The 17,664-nt window shown below is 36.9% G+C and overlaps 2 protein-coding genes and 1 long non-coding RNA gene across 5 annotated transcripts; 2 read left to right on the forward strand and 1 right to left on the reverse strand.

Annotated features, from left to right (window-relative positions):
* Positions 1 to 526: 526 nt before the first annotated feature.
* On the forward strand, positions 527 to 10,832 carry Pgrmc2 (progesterone receptor membrane component 2). The gene is made up of 3 exons (XM_028320060.1): positions 527 to 988; positions 1,318 to 1,467; positions 6,638 to 10,832. Exons 1-3 carry the CDS (start codon positions 667 to 669, stop codon positions 6,757 to 6,759), a joined length of 594 nt encoding a protein of 197 aa, XP_028175861.1. The 5' UTR covers positions 527 to 666; the 3' UTR covers positions 6,760 to 10,832.
* Positions 10,833 to 10,926: 94 nt separating this feature from the next.
* Positions 10,927 to 13,728, reverse strand: LOC114364122 (protein cbp-1-like). Of its 3 annotated transcripts, none has more exons than XM_028320126.1 (5): positions 13,575 to 13,728; positions 12,705 to 12,737; positions 11,923 to 12,242; positions 11,709 to 11,834; positions 10,927 to 11,438 (listed from the first exon to the last, which is right to left on the reverse strand). In XM_028320126.1, the coding sequence occupies exons 3-5, from the start codon at positions 12,190 to 12,192 to the stop codon at positions 11,208 to 11,210; spliced, it is 627 nt and encodes a 208-aa protein (XP_028175927.1). In that variant the 5' UTR covers positions 12,193 to 12,242; positions 12,705 to 12,737; positions 13,575 to 13,728; the 3' UTR covers positions 10,927 to 11,207. The 3 variants fall into 3 exon arrangements, with proteins under 3 accessions (XP_028175927.1, XP_028175928.1, XP_028175929.1); XM_028320127.1 differs by lacking the exon at positions 13,575 to 13,728 and adding an exon at positions 12,805 to 12,889; XM_028320128.1 differs by lacking the exon at positions 12,705 to 12,737 and having other exon boundaries at positions 13,575 to 13,695.
* A 1,841-nt stretch (positions 13,729 to 15,569) lies between these two features.
* LOC114364112 (uncharacterized) lies at positions 15,570 to 16,154 on the forward strand. The gene is made up of 2 exons (XR_003656827.1): positions 15,570 to 15,912; positions 16,004 to 16,154. It is a non-coding gene; the product is annotated as an uncharacterized LOC114364112 (long non-coding RNA).
* The last annotated feature ends 1,510 nt before the right edge of the window (positions 16,155 to 17,664 follow it).

Below are 17,664 nucleotides of genomic sequence, written 5' to 3' on the forward strand. Positions count from 1 at the left end.
TAATAGTGTTGTCTGTATTGTAGAGTAACGTTATTTTTTATAAACTTTATCAATAAACTATTGTATAAAAAAATCTAACATACGAGAAGTTTATAGAGTGATAAGGTAGTATTATGATAATAATTTAAATTCAGAAGCCTATTTGCACAAAATAAATGTTTTTTTTTGAGTTAATATTCCATTTTAGGGTATCATTTTTCATTAATAAATAGGGCATTAGTGGCGGTAAACTTAGCGCTGACCGAAACGTAGAGGGGATATTCGCGCAAGGGTACTGTCGTGCACACAATATAAATGATTACTTATGCTATATTACACATATTTTATGTGTTGTTTGTGTTCTGTATTCAATTAATTTATGTGTCGTCGTGACTACGTGCTCACCTCCACTTATTTTAGTGACATATAATATCTAGTAAATTACCTATTAAGTAACTTTAAAATAACGAGATGTACCAACTGAACGTTTTAAAGTAACGATATGTATTAACTAACAACAACACTTATGACAACAAAAAAAAGTAAACTGTCATTCTCAGACCGTCTGCTGCTCGCTGACGTCATTAGTTATTTTAATTTACTTCTTCTCACAAATCGTGTCGGATTTATTAAATTCAGGCGGAAACAAGTCTCCGTTAGCAATCGTAAATCAATTACTCTCCCAAAATGGCATCAGCACCCGATACCAAAGCGGCTGAGGCTGATAACGTCGGCGAGGCTTCTGGTTTTGTGAGCGATATTTTCAAAATTTGTAGTCCTGTGAATTTGTTGTTGACTGCTATTATTTTCTTTTTGGCATACAAAATATACAGTAAATTTACAAAGTCGTCTACCGACTCGAGTGTGGTGGAGCTTCCGAAGTTACGGAAGGATATGACAGTGTCTGAGTTGCGGCAATACGATGGAACTCAGCCAGACGGCAGAGTGCTAGTGGCGGTGAATGGGTGGATATTCGACGCGACGAGGGGACGCCGCTTCTACGGACCCGGTGAGTGCATCTCGGTGCGTCGGTGTTTATAAATAGAGTTCACAATGTGACTCACAGAATTATCATTTCATTTTGTTTTCATGTCTGATAAGTTTTTATTTCACACATTGCCTGTGTTATCTGCTGATATGGTAATGTGGAAATGTGCATTAACTTGTAATGCCTTTTCTCCGTAGGTGTTTGGATTACTACTGAGTTGGCCTGGTTGTCACATAGTAATTCAATTTATATTATTGATTTACTGTATACATTTATTACTAGTCTCAATTCCTTCAACATAAATTACAATTGACAACAGTACTAATTAATAATGTTGTATTTTCGTTCAGGAGGCCCATATGCAGCGTTTGGTGGCAAAGATGCTTCACGGGGTCTGGCCACCTTCTGTGTCACTTCGTCAGATAAGGAGTATGATGACCTGAGCGATCTCAACTCCATGGAAATGGAATCTGTAAAGGAGTGGGAGGCACAGTTTAGAGGTATTTCCATTATTTTGTAGACCAGAATTTTTTGAACCTACTAACATGGTTTTCAGGGCATATCAGTTATATCTAATATTAGTTCTTCAAGTCAAGGGAAAGCATATTTTAAAACAGGATTGAAATACCTACTTAGGCACTCAATTTGAAAAATGTAGCATGCATACAGTTAATAATAATACTTACAGTTATGTATAATAAACAAACCTGGGGCTAGTATTAATCTTATCTGTGGTGTATTATTTATATTTATTATCAGCTACAAAATGTCAAGTACTTAGCTTGTTTCTTGGGAGTTCATTGTCTCACCATTTCATTAATCTCAGAACTGTTTACTTTTAACTGACATAAAATATGTAACTTTTAACAATATAATATAGTAATATTTTAGTTTGATTCTAATAAATATTATTTAACTTGCTATCAACAGATTTGGTGAGAGAACCAAATTTATGAAAAAAGAGAAAAAATCCTTAATTTTAACTTTAACCCTACAGCAAATCATCAAATTAATGATGATGATTACTTTTTTTTTAACTTACAAACAGCTGTCTTTATACACCCTGTTTTCCTTCTTTTGAGTTTCCTCCTACAGACGGAAAAGTTTTGAACTTATCAGGAATAAAAATGCGGACTTTTGCTAGTGATACATTATAGATTATTATCAACTTGACACTGCCTTCTAGCTGCAGAGGGTGTTATCAGTGCTAAAAGCTGTTGTTCTATCTGGATAAGTCAAGGTTAATGTGATAAGGTGCAGACAAAGCAGACATCAATGTTATTGTCAGCTTTGCATAGGTTTCGGTGGACTCTGTGACTAAAGTACTAGTCCAGTAGAATTAGCTTTTAAATCGGAAATAATTCCTACAAAAGATTTTATTGCTTTAATGGCTTCATTGGTTGCCCATTAAGACTCTCCTAAGTTTTCGACTTCGACGGAGTTGTGCTTAAGTGGTGGGGGCCCCAGAAAGGGGCGCTTTTTCGGTTTTCCAGTTATACCGCGTAAAGGACTTACCCTATCGAAAAGTGGTCTTCCTGATAGTTGAAGGGCATTTAATTCTGCATTAAAAAAGACCAAATTCATATGTTTAGAACAAACCGTTCTCGTGCAAATGTTCGGCAAAGTAGAAAATATGTGTATAATTAATGACCCTCTCCACGCCCAATGGCTCGTCACCCGCAGGCTTCCAAGTCTTGAAAAGGAGCGCCTCAATCAGTGTAACCCTATCAAGGCATACGAGCTGGATTCGCGTATCCTTGTTCGTCCCAGCCGTTCCTTAACTGCGGTTGCTGCACCTCTCCCTGGCACTCACCTGAACGACTCTGTGTTACCTACTGTGGCTGCCCCTCTTCCTTGTATCCTCNCAAAAACATTTCTTTCATAATTTTAACACTTAATGAGAATAAATTTAGAGTATTGTTAGATTATGTATCTAACAGTTAACAGAATATGAAATCAAGCTCGACAAAATCGAACAAAGTGATTGTGTGCAATGAAAAATCAGGCGTTTACAAAAATATTTCTTTAATAATTTTAACACTTAATGAGAATAAATTTAGAGTATTGTTAGGCTATGTTACTCTTTAAATATGGAAACAGACCAAAATGAGTGAGTATTTGCTTTTAATTGAACAATAAATACAAGTTTTTCATCACTATATTTTAAGAATTTTTTTCACTTATATTAATTGCCATCTAATAAGTAAAATCTATCACATTAGAAAGATAAACTTGTCAACCTTACACTGTAAAAATTTGAAGTTACTACGTTGACGCAATCTCATTTTATTTTAAAAACACTGAGTAAGGAAGCGATGTCCAACGCTTTGTATGGGCTCGATCCAGTGTGCCACGCAGAAAACGCTTGCAATCCGCCAGTAATGTAGTGTGGCAGCTTACTAAGACGCGTTCTAAAATTCCCCGCGTCCATAGCGTCAAAAATGACTTCATAGGTGTTGCATAAGAAAGAAGGCTACAAGTTATAGCCTATAACCCTGCATACGTCCTTTCGTAGGTATCGAAATACCTACCCACCTACAAGTCTTTTTAATTGAAAACATTACAGTAAAAAATGTACATAATATTGCAAATCACTAAAATTACAAAGTAGAAAAAGAGGCAACTTTTATTTTAGCGCTAGTAAAAACAATGGCATAAGGTTAAATGATCCAACCTTGCACACCCGATACTTATTCGGTAGGCGCCTGCGCCGCGTTCCTGCATGTATTAACGACCCACTGCACTAATCAGACTATTCATTTCGATTACGTAATCGCCAGGCGTAGAATGATAATAATTTATCGAAACAATCTGGACCTATGCCTCTTCTCATTGCAAGATTGAGGATAAAGTTTACTTAAATAACATCGATTCATAACTTGCATCCACATGTGCTACTCATTTATGATCAGAAATGTGTATTAGGCACAGTCAGCGTCAAATAGTTCCTGAAACTACTTCGTAATTAAGTTCGCAACACGTCTTTGTTACAATAAATTGGAATAAGGCTGTGTTAAGGCGATTAGAGTCCTCAATCCGCGTCAAATGGGCATTTTGTAAAGCCTACTCCTCTTTTACTGCTGGACAGAAATAGTTGAAAAAAATATATGTTATACAACAGTTCAAGGACTACATTTGTGACGTTTGAATTTTCGCTACGTCTCTTTGTTTTGGATTAAAAAAATAAATACGGGACATCGATTTTTTACTTAAATTCCCTACTCCTCCGAAACGGCTATGTTAATTTAAAATATTTTTGCACGAATAGATTAGGAATTCTTTAATCTTTAAATGACACGTTGCGTTTTTCAATCGAACATTACTTTCATTCATAAATTTTACTTTTGATAAATTCCGAACGTTTTGCTGTTGAGGGGGCCTTCGCGGGGTGCGGGCGGCAGTCGGCCGCTGGCCTTCAGACGGGGAGGTTGTGTCACTCGCTGCAAACTGACATTAGCGATCAAAATGAATTTTTTCTTTGGCTGAGTTGCACCACCTGACGTGACCTAACTTTGACCGTAGCTTTGGCGATAACCGGTGTTTTTTGTATGGAGTTAGACAGACTTTTGACGCTTGTCAAAGTTGAAGTAAGATGGTGCAACCCAGCTTTTGTTCGACAATAGATTTTATGTCAGAATTGTTCATAGAGTACGTGCAGTCAGACGATACAATTGAATTATGACGCGCTCAGACGCTATTTTCTACCTGAATAGAATCTATTAGTGTAAAAAAACTATAATTGACTCCAAAACAACTGCACTAGATAAATACAAGTAGAAAAATTATTACGTTATTTATTTACTAGGCCTTTGCAATCAGTATCCAAATTAGGAGCGAGTCAGAATCAGTAACTTAATCGATTTACGTGAAGAAAACAATTTATATTTTTCATACTTAGGCTCGTTGCAAATGGGCCATTTAGAATTAGATTTTCAATATGTTTCTTCGCGAAAATACCACAGTTAAAAAAAATATGATAAAGTGGTATTGATAAATTGTTCTATAGAGCTTATTAAAAAATGTGGATACTGATTACAAATTCCCGTATATCATGATTGATATTTTCGGAGTCGGTGACAGCCTACCTTTTGGTGATTCGTTTTGGAGTTGGTTTTAATTTTTGGTGAAAATTAATTTATTTCATGCCTTTAGTAGACTATAGGTACTCAATAGACCTTGTTGTTGCCATGAAACTAAAATTATTAGCATACAAAAACTTGTTTTAAAAAAAAGGTTTTTTCTTTTAATTTATTTTTTTATTTATGATGCGGAATTTGCTGCGGCGTAGTAGCAAAGATTTTTCGTTATGTAGCTCGTAATAATTTCGAAGAATAAGGATGTTTCCTGGGTAAAGCAAGAGTTTGACCAAAAAAATACTTTAAATGTATTTTTCACTTTTTTAAACTTATGAAAATTTAAAGAGATAAAGTTCAGAAGAGGCCCATGACGTTAAGGCGTGCATAAAATTGTTGCGATTTGTGACGTCACGCGGAATTTCATCGCATCATAACTTCGTAATTACTTGTTTGTTGACAAATAAAAATATACCGTGTCCAATATTTTTTGATAGTGTAATTGATGGACTAAAAGTGTTTTTTTTTAAGAAACTAGCCTATTCCTACGGCCACATTCCAGCTCCATCATAAGACCCTGTTTGCCTTTGAGAATTAAAGTAGGTAGGTACTCGTGATTTTTGAAGTAGCTTACTTACATAATATTACTTACTTATATTTATATAAATAAATAAATACAAATCAAACGAGCCTAAACTCGATGGAATCGTTTAATCCCGGAGTTGGTATGGGGCCACTGGCATTCCAGCTCTATCATCAGATCGACTCCAGGTCATCACAATATTGCATTGTCATCCGAATTACATGTATATCCAAAATTTTAACTCAATCAGTTGTTGAAGGATTTCTAATAAAAAGAGGAGATTAAATACATTTTCAGTTTATTCTTCATAAGTGACACAAAGAGAATGACAATAGACAAAAGAAGAAACATTTGCTTTTTTAAACCATAGACAATACTACTATGTGTTCCAATACCTACAGTTGTCGTCAGGAAGTTGGTCTAACAAATTCAGCTTGCAAGATTCCACCCGAAGTTACCTACATATTACATGTTCAAATTTCGAGAACGGCTGAACCAACAAAAACATTAGAAAATTTACGAATAAATAAAAAATAAAAATATCCCGTACAAAATGTTCATGGATTGTGTTATTTTTATTAAATACCTTTACTCCTGAGTTAAATGACACCGACATCAAGGTTCATCAATTCAAGTTTAAAATAATAGGCAGTAATGTCATGAAAAAAGAGCTTCTATTCTGTATCTACCTATGCCCGTGTAATTTTGATCGGTGTCAAATCGGAGTTTTCGTGCGGGGTGCGCGGGTGTTTCGCGCGGCGTGAAGGTCAAACGCCCAAGGTCATTGAGGACTCTAATCGCCTTAAGGCCAGTCAGATTTTTTAAGATCAGATTGTTTCACTTAGCTCCTTCCAAGCGACTGTAGCGTTTTTAGAGTTCATACATGTTCTGCGAGATTTCCAGTTGTTCCCAGCAGCAACCCTTATTTGTACCTATAGATAGACTATTTAGATAGCTTGCAAATTGCTCTTACAACGTGGCCCGTGTTTTCACAAATCAATTCTTTAATTACAGAAAAGTACGACCTCGTGGGGCGTCTGTTGAAGCCTGGCGAGGAGCCCACAAACTACTCGGATGAGGAGCCCGAAGACACCGACCACTCCAGCAGCACGCCCTCCGACAAGAAGCAAGACTAAACCCCGCCTTCCGAGGCTGCATTCGTCCGTACCTTCCACTTGCCTTAACCTATCTGAATTTGATAAACCGACTTCACATTTGATACCTGGCCCTTTGGATAACCAGGAGCGTAGCGCCGTATAAATGAAACGTTTAACAACAAAAATAAACGTCATTTAGGGCCCATCTAAGGTACACTACAGCACTATAAATCGATTCATCTACGAAGACGCGCCCCACCAATTTTTGGTTGAGGGAAGCGCGGGGTGCGGGGAGTTTGATCCGAGCAATCCGAGCGTCATTATTGTAGTGTGCGTGTGCACTCACGGAAAATTTAGCGTGTACCGATAACACTCAAACATTTGCGGAAGAATGGTGGGGCGTCTTCGTGGATGAAACGATCTATAAAAATAGTACGTAACAGTTTAAATGACGAAATCGCTTCGCTTCGGTTTCTTGACGTGTCACTTGCTCCGTAAGCGATTTCGAAATAAAAACTGTCTCAAATTTACTTTGTCTACGGGGCCCGATACTTTTAGATCAAAATTCGTATGTGGTTTGACCACTAGAGGATTCTTTCAGGCGAAAGTCTCTTTTTTCTTGTTACGGGACATGGATAGAAATGAGCAATCTGGCTAGATTTTAACACATGAAAAGTAATTAAGTCATATTCCATAATTTGCCGATAAAGTTCCTGATTTATATTGGAATTCCTTGTGCTAAGGACCCATTACGGTTCTTTGATATTTCTCTCCCGCTTTGATACTTTGATGGCTCCCAATGGGCAATAAATTCATAGCGATGTCCGTGAGCGCGTATATTTTATGAAACAATGTGTAATAATGTTCAATTCAACACACTGAAAAATCTTAACGTATTTCTGGTGTCATGGCTGCGAGAGTACTTACGTAAAACTTGTAAAAAAATATATCGCGCTTTCAACCTATTGTTCACATATTATTGTCTTTAGCAGGTAAAAAGAGATGGTATTTTTACATAAATCTGTATTAGTGCCGATATAAATTATAGAATGTCAAATGCCTATGAGAATTTCAATTTTATCTTGTAGGTTTGCTCTCAACGAAGATATAAATTTTAAATAAGTTGTAACATATGTTTAGTATTTTTTTTAACTGCGGGTCTACTCCAAACAACATCCATACCGTCCGATTCAACTATCCCTCTTTGTCAAAAGGCTGAGAGACAGAGACAGTCGCGAAAGTAGCGTTACGGAAGTAGCCCCGTCAATTCATAGTTTGTTTGATGTGCTCCTTTTGGATGTATAAACTCTATAAACATAATCCTTCAGTACAAAAAATAAAGGCAGGAAATTGGTAGGGAATTTACATCAATTATACATTTCTATCCATATTGAACGTCAATTTTGCCATGGATATAATATCAAGCACTACGCGCACGCTAGATGCTTTTCTGAACAGTGCGCTTTATTAATTTAGCCTTCCATCATTCCCATGTCCATTCAGCTATAAGGAGGAAAACTGAGCTAGGTAGTGTAGCTTTGTGATACATAATATTCTGATTCTATGAAATGTCTTGTGGAGGATCGCGCTAAGTCCGTGTTTAATTTTTACTTCAACATTAAAATTATTTATCTTCGTTACGCGTATGTTCAAAAGTGTCGTTTTGACCTTTGCTACCTAGACACAGTCTCGAGCTCACTTTATGGTAATTTTGAACACACTTGCGTATTCATACTGCCACTATCCGTATTTTTACGTAAAACACTTCTAAAAATTGAACATGCGGCTTTCACGATCAGATAATTTTAAATTGGAAGGCGTTGTCAAATTCTATTGTATATATTTGTGAAATCTACTGTTTTCATTTCACTTACTGTTGCTTATTGCAGATTTTTGGATATATTATAATGTATTTACAGTTTCATGAATTGAAAGACTGAGTGATGGCATATTAATTTGAGTAAATTAATAGGGATTAACAGAAATTTAGTGTTGCACATTCCTATTTTGGTTGCAAAATGTTAATTTCGTGCCAACATTGAAAATTATGTAATCTATTGTTTAGATATCCCTAAAAGCGAAGACTTTCAAATGTTAAAATAATGGATTAATTAAGGAAGTGCATGTGATCATAATATTTATTCAATGTTGGTTTTATTCAAAGTAAATCAACAAGTGAAAATGATAGAGAGAACTTGACGTTAATGTATGAGGCTTGTCAAGCGCACGACAATGTAGGGAAAGAACTCCGTGTGATGTAATAGCCTTCCAACTATGTATGTGACTAATGTAAAGGTACCTACTCGTGGTAGTAATAAAAACCTTATTGTTTACTTGTCATGTTCAGAAACTATGTACTAATGTCTACTAGCACTTCTTTTAAACACCTTATAAAAGGTAATGATTGTCTTATTTATGCCAGTCATTTGACAAAACCAGTCAAAGCAATGAATTTTCAATACATAGTTGTTACATTACACGCAATTATTTCCTTGAACGCGCTTGACTTTGCCTCCGGTCATCATCACACGTTTCGAAGTTGAGAAGCTAAAATAACCAATGAAAATTAATTTCAAAGTTTTCAATACCTCCTTAGATTTTATGTTTGTGCCTTCACGGTGGTGGGGATAGATTCCACTGAAACGTCAAGCGGATTTTTTGCTGTTAAACCATAGATTTGATCTTATTTTTGAATTAAAATTGTGTTATTTTGCTTCTCATCTTCAATAATATAATTTAGGTAGGATACAGGATAAGCATTTGTAATTGTAACTACTACTTCGGGACACGTAAACACTGACCTTGGCATACATCCCTGACTTACGGTACTTAAAACTTAGCAGTGTACGATCATGGTATAAATATGTGTTGCAAGTGAAAAAAAATCATAAAAAATAAATCGTGCATAATAATTATGTATATGAACGTGTATGTGTAATTTAAAAGTGTGGGTCTCAACATTTTTACAAGGTGTGTGAGTTTTATACATTTGTCCCTTTCGTTAAGGATCTCGTAAGGGATATGATATTTGAGGCAAATCAGCATCGATACAGCATTAAGTCCCAACCACTCGCTTCATGCAAATGGCACATCGCATAGTTACATAACATTTGATGCAACGCAATGATAAATTAATTTTACTAACAAGTACAAAATTCACGAGCGCTTGCCTAAAATATCTATTTCATACGACAAATCGTTTGTTATAATCATTGTTCGTTGTTTTTTTTACATTAGATTATGATTGATAGTGATTTAAGGATCCCCGTTGTATAATTCATGTATGGACTGGGGTTATGAATTTTGTTATTCCTATATTTTTAAGTGCTTCGTAGTAATTATGTTGGCATTCACAAATTGCTGTTGTGTAATGTTGAGGAACAAGCTTTATAACGTTAATCGAGTCTGAGTTTGTATGTAAACACGTCATGATATGAATAAAATGTATGAGGGCAGGTTCAAACGTTTGTTCTTTTAGCCGTCGACCACGCACGGCTCTATAAGACAAATATTTTGGGCTTGGTCTGTAAGATGGTTGTTTCGGTCGACAGATTCTCAGACCTATTGCAAATGTATGATGGAATGTTCTAAACATGGTCTAAGAACGCCTTAGTATAGATCATGGCGTTAATTAAACGAACAATAGCTGATGTACTAGCTTCGCTTCACACAGAACGAAGTGTTCGCGATTATAACAATTTAACGGCTCATACGTAAAACACTTATTGCCGTCTATTTTTGTATTATCTTTTTGCAACTTCGTAAACAAATCAAAGATCAATGCGCACCTGTTGTTGCGTGCAAAATCGTATGTATCGGCATAGATTGCCGGGAACAATTTTACATACAATTGAGTCAACTCCGTTTATTTATTGATTATTACCGCTGGAGGTCGTTACCTTTTAAAAGTTTTTATTGTTGAATGTTGGTGGCTGTTGAATAAAGCAGAATAATATAATAATGGTTCGAGAACTGTTCAGACCCAGATGTTTTATCTTGTAGTATAACATTGTGAATTAAATTTACTTTACAGCACAGCAAAACGTTACTAATTCTAAAATTAACTAAAATGTTTATTTTAACATTGTCACTTGATTAAAGCGTTTTATATACATGAATCCTTTTATTTATCTCTGTAGTTATTTCAATACTGTCCTATTTTTTTAAAATTATAATTACAGGTAGGGATAGAAATAAAAACACAAGTAAGATAGATAATTTTTATTATAGAGTAGGTACAATAAAATCCAAAAGGTGTAATTCGATTGCGGATACATATAACACATATTCCGAAACATTTTTTGAGGTAAATTTAAACTTTGGCAATATTCGTCAACAGATAAACATTTAGACATAAATTCGTACACATTCTAGTTTCTAAACATGAACATCAATTAAACACCGATCGGCGGGGTCGCCTACAACATCGATAACAGGGGATAGACGGAGGGGTTGGGGGGGACATGCGAGAGGGAGGGGGTGCATGTTTACTCGGACATGGTTGACTCCGAGTCGTCGTCGACGGGGGCTTTGTTTGCCATGGCGTCCATGGGATTGTCACCGACGTTGTTGTTGTCGGCCAGGTCCTCCTCCATGGCTTCGGCGCCGTTGAGCTGGCGCACGGCGGCTTGCGCCCCGCCCTCTTGAGCTTCCAGGCGGCTAGGGCTCGATACTACGCGCACCACGCGCCAGCCAGACACGCCGCTCTGGATGTTCACCTAAGAATGTGACACATTTTATATGCATGGATTCAAAATTTCAAAGCTATAGTTGAATTGGGACAGTGACAAGCTTGAATCAGTTCTTGATTCATAGTTGAGTGGCGTTTGGAACCTTACACAACATTTTGAATGTCGCGCCATGGTTGGTGGAACTAGACAATTACCACCACGTTGGGCGCCACTTTTGACTCAGTGGCTAAATGTTAGCCGACTATGAAGAAAAGGCCACAACTGCAATTAGGTAACTCGTTAGAACAAAATACTTACTTCTATTTCATCAATCTCCTCATCAGCGGGAAGCACCTGGCGGACAGCGGCACGGGCGCGCAGAATGGTGTTCGTACGCAGCCTGTTCTTCACCGCGGTGCAGAAGGGCACCGGGCAACGGTTCTCCTGTAAATTATTCCTAATTGTGACTTGTTGTTCAGAACACGGCGCAAATTGAAGCTTTTGTTCAAAGTCAATCTCTTTGTTAGCTTACCCGGCAGTTCCTGGCATGATGGCAGCACAGAGCAATGAGCTGCTTGCACACCGGGCAAGTGCCCTTGTTCTTGCGCCGGCAAATGGTGGTGTGGATGACCACTCGCTTCATCTTGGGGCATGACGGCTGGCGGCAGTAGGCGTCCACGCAGCGGCACGAGTGACCCAGCGACGTCAAGCAGCGCTCGATGAGGTCCTGGCGCTGCGCCACCAGCTGCCAGCTCCGCAAGTCGAACTTGTCCTTCACCACTTCGACCTTGTGCGGACACATGGTGCGAGCTGCAGTCAACTCTCTAAGCTGAAGACTTTACTGCGATTTACCTGTAAGAAAAGAACACAATGTAACGAGCCACATACAAATACTGCGCGCCGTTACTTAATTTCATTTTAAATTCAAATGTAACTTTGTAGGTATGTTTTGGGCAAACTATTTTGATAATTAAGCGTTTGCTTGATCAAATTAAGATAAGATATTTTGCTTAGCGCTGCCACTGGAAGAATCCAAAATGGGCAATAAATATTCGCTCAATAAGCAAGTAAGGAATTCGCTTTGCATTCTTAAAATATCGACAAATTTTTTCCATTGATCATGGACTTACTGATTTCGATCAAAAGATTAACTTATCTAATTTTGACATTGTAATTAGCAAAGACTATTTGTAATTTATCTTTCATCAACTGTCTTTAATTTGAGCAAGTTAACTTAATCTTGGGCAGTAAACTTAGTCATTTTATGCGGCGCGATTAAAACCAAAGGAAGGGCTTTAAATACAATTCCTTAACCTTTTCTCCCGAAAAGACTGTCACTGAAGATTCCTGGAAAAATATAAAATACATTAGATAGGTACATGAGCAATGTTAGTCAGATCTAAGTCACCCGCACTCAGTGACTAACGGCGAAGGCAATTGATTTCATGCTCGCCACTTCGTTTAAATTGAATTTGAGAAATTATCATTATGAAAATTACGTCGTATCATCACTTGTGTACTGACGTGGCGTGGTCCTATATTTGCTGGCGAATCGCCAATAATTTTCCGCATGCGCAGTACAGCTTTTGAATTTTATTAAAAAACTGAATGAAAAAATAAACCAAATGGACGGAAAATGCTTTTCTATTTTAGAAATTGCATTAATTTCATTAAATGCATCTGCCAATTACGTAAAAATGCATAAGGCATAGTCGCAATGACTCCAGGGATGCATTTCTATGCAACAAGTAAAGGTACCTACCACCCCCTTTATGGATAAAATTTCTAATCTATAAATTTTACGACGCAGGCAAAATAAAATTATCAGCAAATGAAGTAATTGCATTCATCAATGCATAATGCAATTAAGTGCAATTGCAGTTGCATTAAAGATTGATAAATAAAAATTTTCCGATCAACTCCCCGAAACGGCCGCGCAACAAAGATTTTAATATCCATCTATTTACCCTTAATAATGTTAAAAAATATTGTCTGCAGCGAAGAACAATTGAAAATCAATAAAGATAAAAATTAAATAAAAATACATTTCTCCATATTTAGGTGCGCAATATGTTTTCCGTTGTTGTTATTCCCGGATAAGAGATGACAAATAAAGTGAACATAAAAATATCAAATAATAATTTGCATATTGCATTAAATCGATAGCAATTAAACAGCACTTACCTCTTCCCGATAACGAATGTCCAGCTTCCAAGCGACAGGTCCCGAGCTATCGATCCGGCGCGCGGGGATGCCATGCGAGAATTCGGTCTAGGATTTAGTCAGATGTGAGCTCTAGAAAACTACCTCACTACTTTATATTCATAAAAACTTTTTAGATAACGATGCGTAGGGTACTCATCGCGCTTTATCAGTCGCACGTAAACAGCGTGGTTAAAATTGATATTGTGCTCATCATTTTATATCAGGCGTTTTGTACTTTAATGAAACGTTTGCACACTGAAGTTGTGACGTTTCAGGACCTAGACTTGAATAAATGAAACGTAAACATCAAACGTCATAGATGCGCCGTAAATAAGAAATGCTGGGATTTTCAAAAGCTTTTTTATGAGTTTGTCGAGTTATTACTTGTCGAAAGCTCTCGTCTTGTAGTTATTATACATTCTTATCAATGCATGGTGGATCGCTTTGAATGCAGGGGGTTCCGGATTCAAATTTCGGCCGGATAGAAGGGGAATAATCTTCATTAATTAAATGAGTTTCCTTTTTCTGACGACCGTGCTTTGGCAACAATACTATTAGCAGCGTGTGGTGTTTGAAACATTTAGGAGTAGTTCTTTCTTGATACAGATTTCGCTGTGGTGGTGACTATCACAATCATTGATTCAGATTGTCTAAATTGTTAATTTACAGACTGTGATCATAAAAATGATTACGATAATGTAGTGTTTTATCTCCTATAATGATTTTTGTACTTCACCCATTGGAATTGAACCAAGTCTTCACAGATATGTACCAGTACTGCCGATGGAGAAACTCCCCGAAACACGTGTGTACGTACAGTCAGCATCAAATAGTTCATGATAAATCAAAGTGGCCAAAGTTGACAACACAACCTCTTTCCAACACGTGTTGCGAACTTTTTGGTTACTTTGGATGTCAAGAACTATTTGCCACTAACTGTACTAGTGATAATTAACTTTAATCATATATAAGTAGTTCTTAGAGTAGGCGCACACCGTTGATTTTTCGTCGGCCGATAGTTTAGTCGGGCAGTTGATCAGTATGGGCATGTATGGGAGTGCGCACACTACGCCGATTCGATTTGACTGATTCTTCATACAATATAAAATCGGGCACAACTATCGGCCAACTAAAAATCAACGGTGTGCGCCTACTCTGGCTTATTCCACTATTCCCCATTGGGGACAATTCCCCGTCAACGGGGATTAGTGAACAAAAAGTTCACTAATCCCGTTGACGGGGATTGTCAACAACGGGGAATAGTGGAATAAGCCTCTACTCTTAACCTCCGAATTTGAGTTGACCAAAGTGCAAATTTAAAATATCTAAATTAATTAATTAATACTTACTATACCCACCTAGACAAAAGCTTCCAGCGCAGCCAGTCCATTGCGGTCGAATTCCTTGATTCTAATGGAAGACCGCGCACGTAGGTAAACTAAGCGCAGGGTAGATCCGTCAAGTAGCGGCAAGCAAAAAAGGTCTGAATGCCTTGGACATAAGGAGAATTGTTCATCGTTTTGCCTTATTAAATTAGCGGGGTGCCTCAAACGTGGGGTGACAACAAGTTATTTGCTCGAGTATTCGTGCGCTGCGTGCCGAAATCTCGGCTTTCGCGCAGCATTTTCCTCTTTCGTCTCAATCTATATTATTATAGGGACTGTTTTCAATAAGGAAATGTGTGTACATCCATCACTGGCCCATACAAACAGTCGGCTCGTTGCCGTGATTTGTATTGAAGATAGTGGTTTCAAAATCAAAATTATCTTTATTTGTTTAGACTAATTAAATTAGTTCTTGCAAATCGTCAAATGCTCTTAGTGCTTGCACACGTTGACACGCGGGCGCGGGCGCGGGCGCGGTGACGAAATATCAAACATATGTAGTGATTCCAAGTGTTCACGTACGAAACGCACGCGCGGTCTAACTAGCGGGCAAGCTAGCGACTGGCGCGCGCGGAGCGCTCGCGGTAATTTCAACGCGTGAAGATGTTTGTGTGTGTTCATGTCAAACTAGCGGCGGCGCGCGCGTTTCACTCACGACGTCAGGTAAGTTCAACCAGTTTGATCTTGTCGCTAGAAACGATAGCACGTTTTTATCATGTCGTTCAATACAGAAGAGTTTATTAGTGCTATTCAGGCTAGAACTCCTATTTGGCAAAGGAAACACAGTCATCATATGAACAGAAATGTTGTTTAGTTGATAACGATAATATTAATTAAATTAAATAATAAAGAGGAACCTTGTTTGAATTTGATTTTGATTGAAAATTATAAATTACTTACTAAGAAAATCTTTTTTTTAAACTCACCTTATAGTTACAAATAGTCTTTCTTCGGGCTTTATACTTTTATGAAAATTTGTGTCTAATTTTGAAANAAAATCTTTTTTTTAAACTCACCTTATAGGTTACAAATAGTCTTTCTTCGGGCTTTATACTTTTATGAAAATTTGTGTCTACTTTTGAAATATCACTCCTTATTGAATCCAGTATGTAATCAAAACAGTTGACACTCATCCTGGTATATCCAAAAAACCTTGAAGGATGTTCTCTCAAATTACGATATAAAGTATGAAATTCGCCATACCGTTCTCTTTCTTTATTAATCTCGTGCACACCAATTCTAATTTTTAGCATCTCCCACTTTAGGTATGAATTTTCGGTTAAAAATAAAAGATCGTCGTCCATAATTCGACCTCTGACAATACGTCACAATCGCGCGAACGCCTGGTCGTCAATATGAACACGAGCTCGCGACGTTACCCGCGCCCGCGCCCGCGCCCGCGCCCGCGCGTGCCTACGTGAACAAGCACTATAAGTATGATTTATCTTAAAAGGGTATTTCTGATATTTACTGCGAACATCTGTGTGAAGTGAAAACCGAAGTAACTAGAATCAATTTCTTTCTTTGCATAAATAGAGATGCAATTATTTTTTTCGTTATTATTTTTAAAATCATCTCATTAGTGAGTTAGTGTTAATTGTTCTGATCTCTAAATCTCTAAACTATTTTTCTAAAATTCCAAACGATATTTAATTGTTCATTATAGAGTGAATATGGAGAATCTCTGACCAAAACGTGCATTTTTTGCAAAAAATAATGCACGTTATCTTCAAAAATATTTTCATAAGTTAGGGGCTCTATTTTTCCTTTGTTCTCGGTTCTTAATATTAATTATGTACCTGTATTAATTATGCTTTTGCTTAGCTATCTTCGCGCCAAGTGAGTGGTTGCTGGATGTCAGAGCTCAGAGGTTGCATTTCTTCCCGACTATCTGCTTCCGACGCCGATGCGGCGCGCCGAGTTATTAATAAACTATTGTATTTACTATTTACCACATAATACATTACTTTATATGTTTTAGGAATTCGAAATTCAATCATTATTAAAAATTGTCCAAAAGATTAAAGGATTAAAACATCGATTAATCTTTCAAATAAGATAAACTAGCACATAATAATCTTACTGGCTTATGTTACACACTAACTTATAAATAAATCTGCAACGTAATTAAAATCGTATGACGAAACTAGCTGAGGATTGAGGATACTGTGTTTAATGTTATTTACGAATTTATTAATTTTTTTTGATTTATTTATAGTCCACAAACTCTTGTAAGATTAACATTCAATTAGTAGCGGCCCACTAAGTATTAGCTCAGTTTGTACAGTCAGAGTCAAATAGTTCTTGACACCCAAAGTAGTCAAAAATATCGCAACACATCTTTGTTACGATTGGAATAAGGTTGTGTTGTCAACTTTTTGGCCACTTTGGATGTCAGGAACTATTTGACGCTGACTTTATGAACAAATCATCGCTCTACCGCAACAATCATTCATGGACCATCGCTATATTTTCACAATTTCGTTCCAGGTTCGTTCGTAACCATAATTGTTAAACACATATTTAACTCACCATCCTGTACATTAAGATAATATTGATACGTTGCCTTAGAGACAAAGTTACGCATCATTTTATAATTTAATTGTTATCAACAAAACAGTATCGGACGAGCGGTAATTATAATATTTACTACTATTATTTTTATATTGATAGTGGTAGATGAT

Source organism: Ostrinia furnacalis, unplaced genomic scaffold (assembly GCF_004193835.3).
Source record: "Ostrinia furnacalis isolate ACB-3 unplaced genomic scaffold, ASM419383v2 OfSCF7348, whole genome shotgun sequence".
In the NCBI taxonomy this organism is placed as follows: domain Eukaryota; kingdom Metazoa; phylum Arthropoda; class Insecta; order Lepidoptera; family Crambidae; genus Ostrinia; species Ostrinia furnacalis.

Excerpts from the sequence above, each read along its gene's own strand:
- Pgrmc2 (XM_028320060.1), top strand. The coding sequence starts at position 667 with ATGGCATCAGCACCCGATACCAAAGCGGCTGAGGCTGATAACGTCGGC. Across the intron at positions 989-1,317 it reads ACGCCGCTTCTACGGACCCG|GAGGCCCATATGCAGCGTTT; the intron begins GTGAGTGCATCT and ends ATTTTCGTTCAG. Across the intron at positions 1,468-6,637 it reads GTGGGAGGCACAGTTTAGAG|AAAAGTACGACCTCGTGGGG; the intron begins GTATTTCCATTA and ends CTTTAATTACAG.
- LOC114364122 (XM_028320126.1), bottom strand. The coding sequence starts at position 12,192 with ATGTGTCCGCACAAGGTCGAAGTGGTGAAGGACAAGTTCGACTTGCGG. Across the intron at positions 11,835-11,922 it reads ATCATGCCAGGAACTGCCGG|GAGAACCGTTGCCCGGTGCC; the intron begins GTAAGCTAACAA and ends AATAATTTACAG. Across the intron at positions 11,439-11,708 it reads AGGAGATTGATGAAATAGAA|GTGAACATCCAGAGCGGCGT; the intron begins GTAAGTATTTTG and ends TCACATTCTTAG.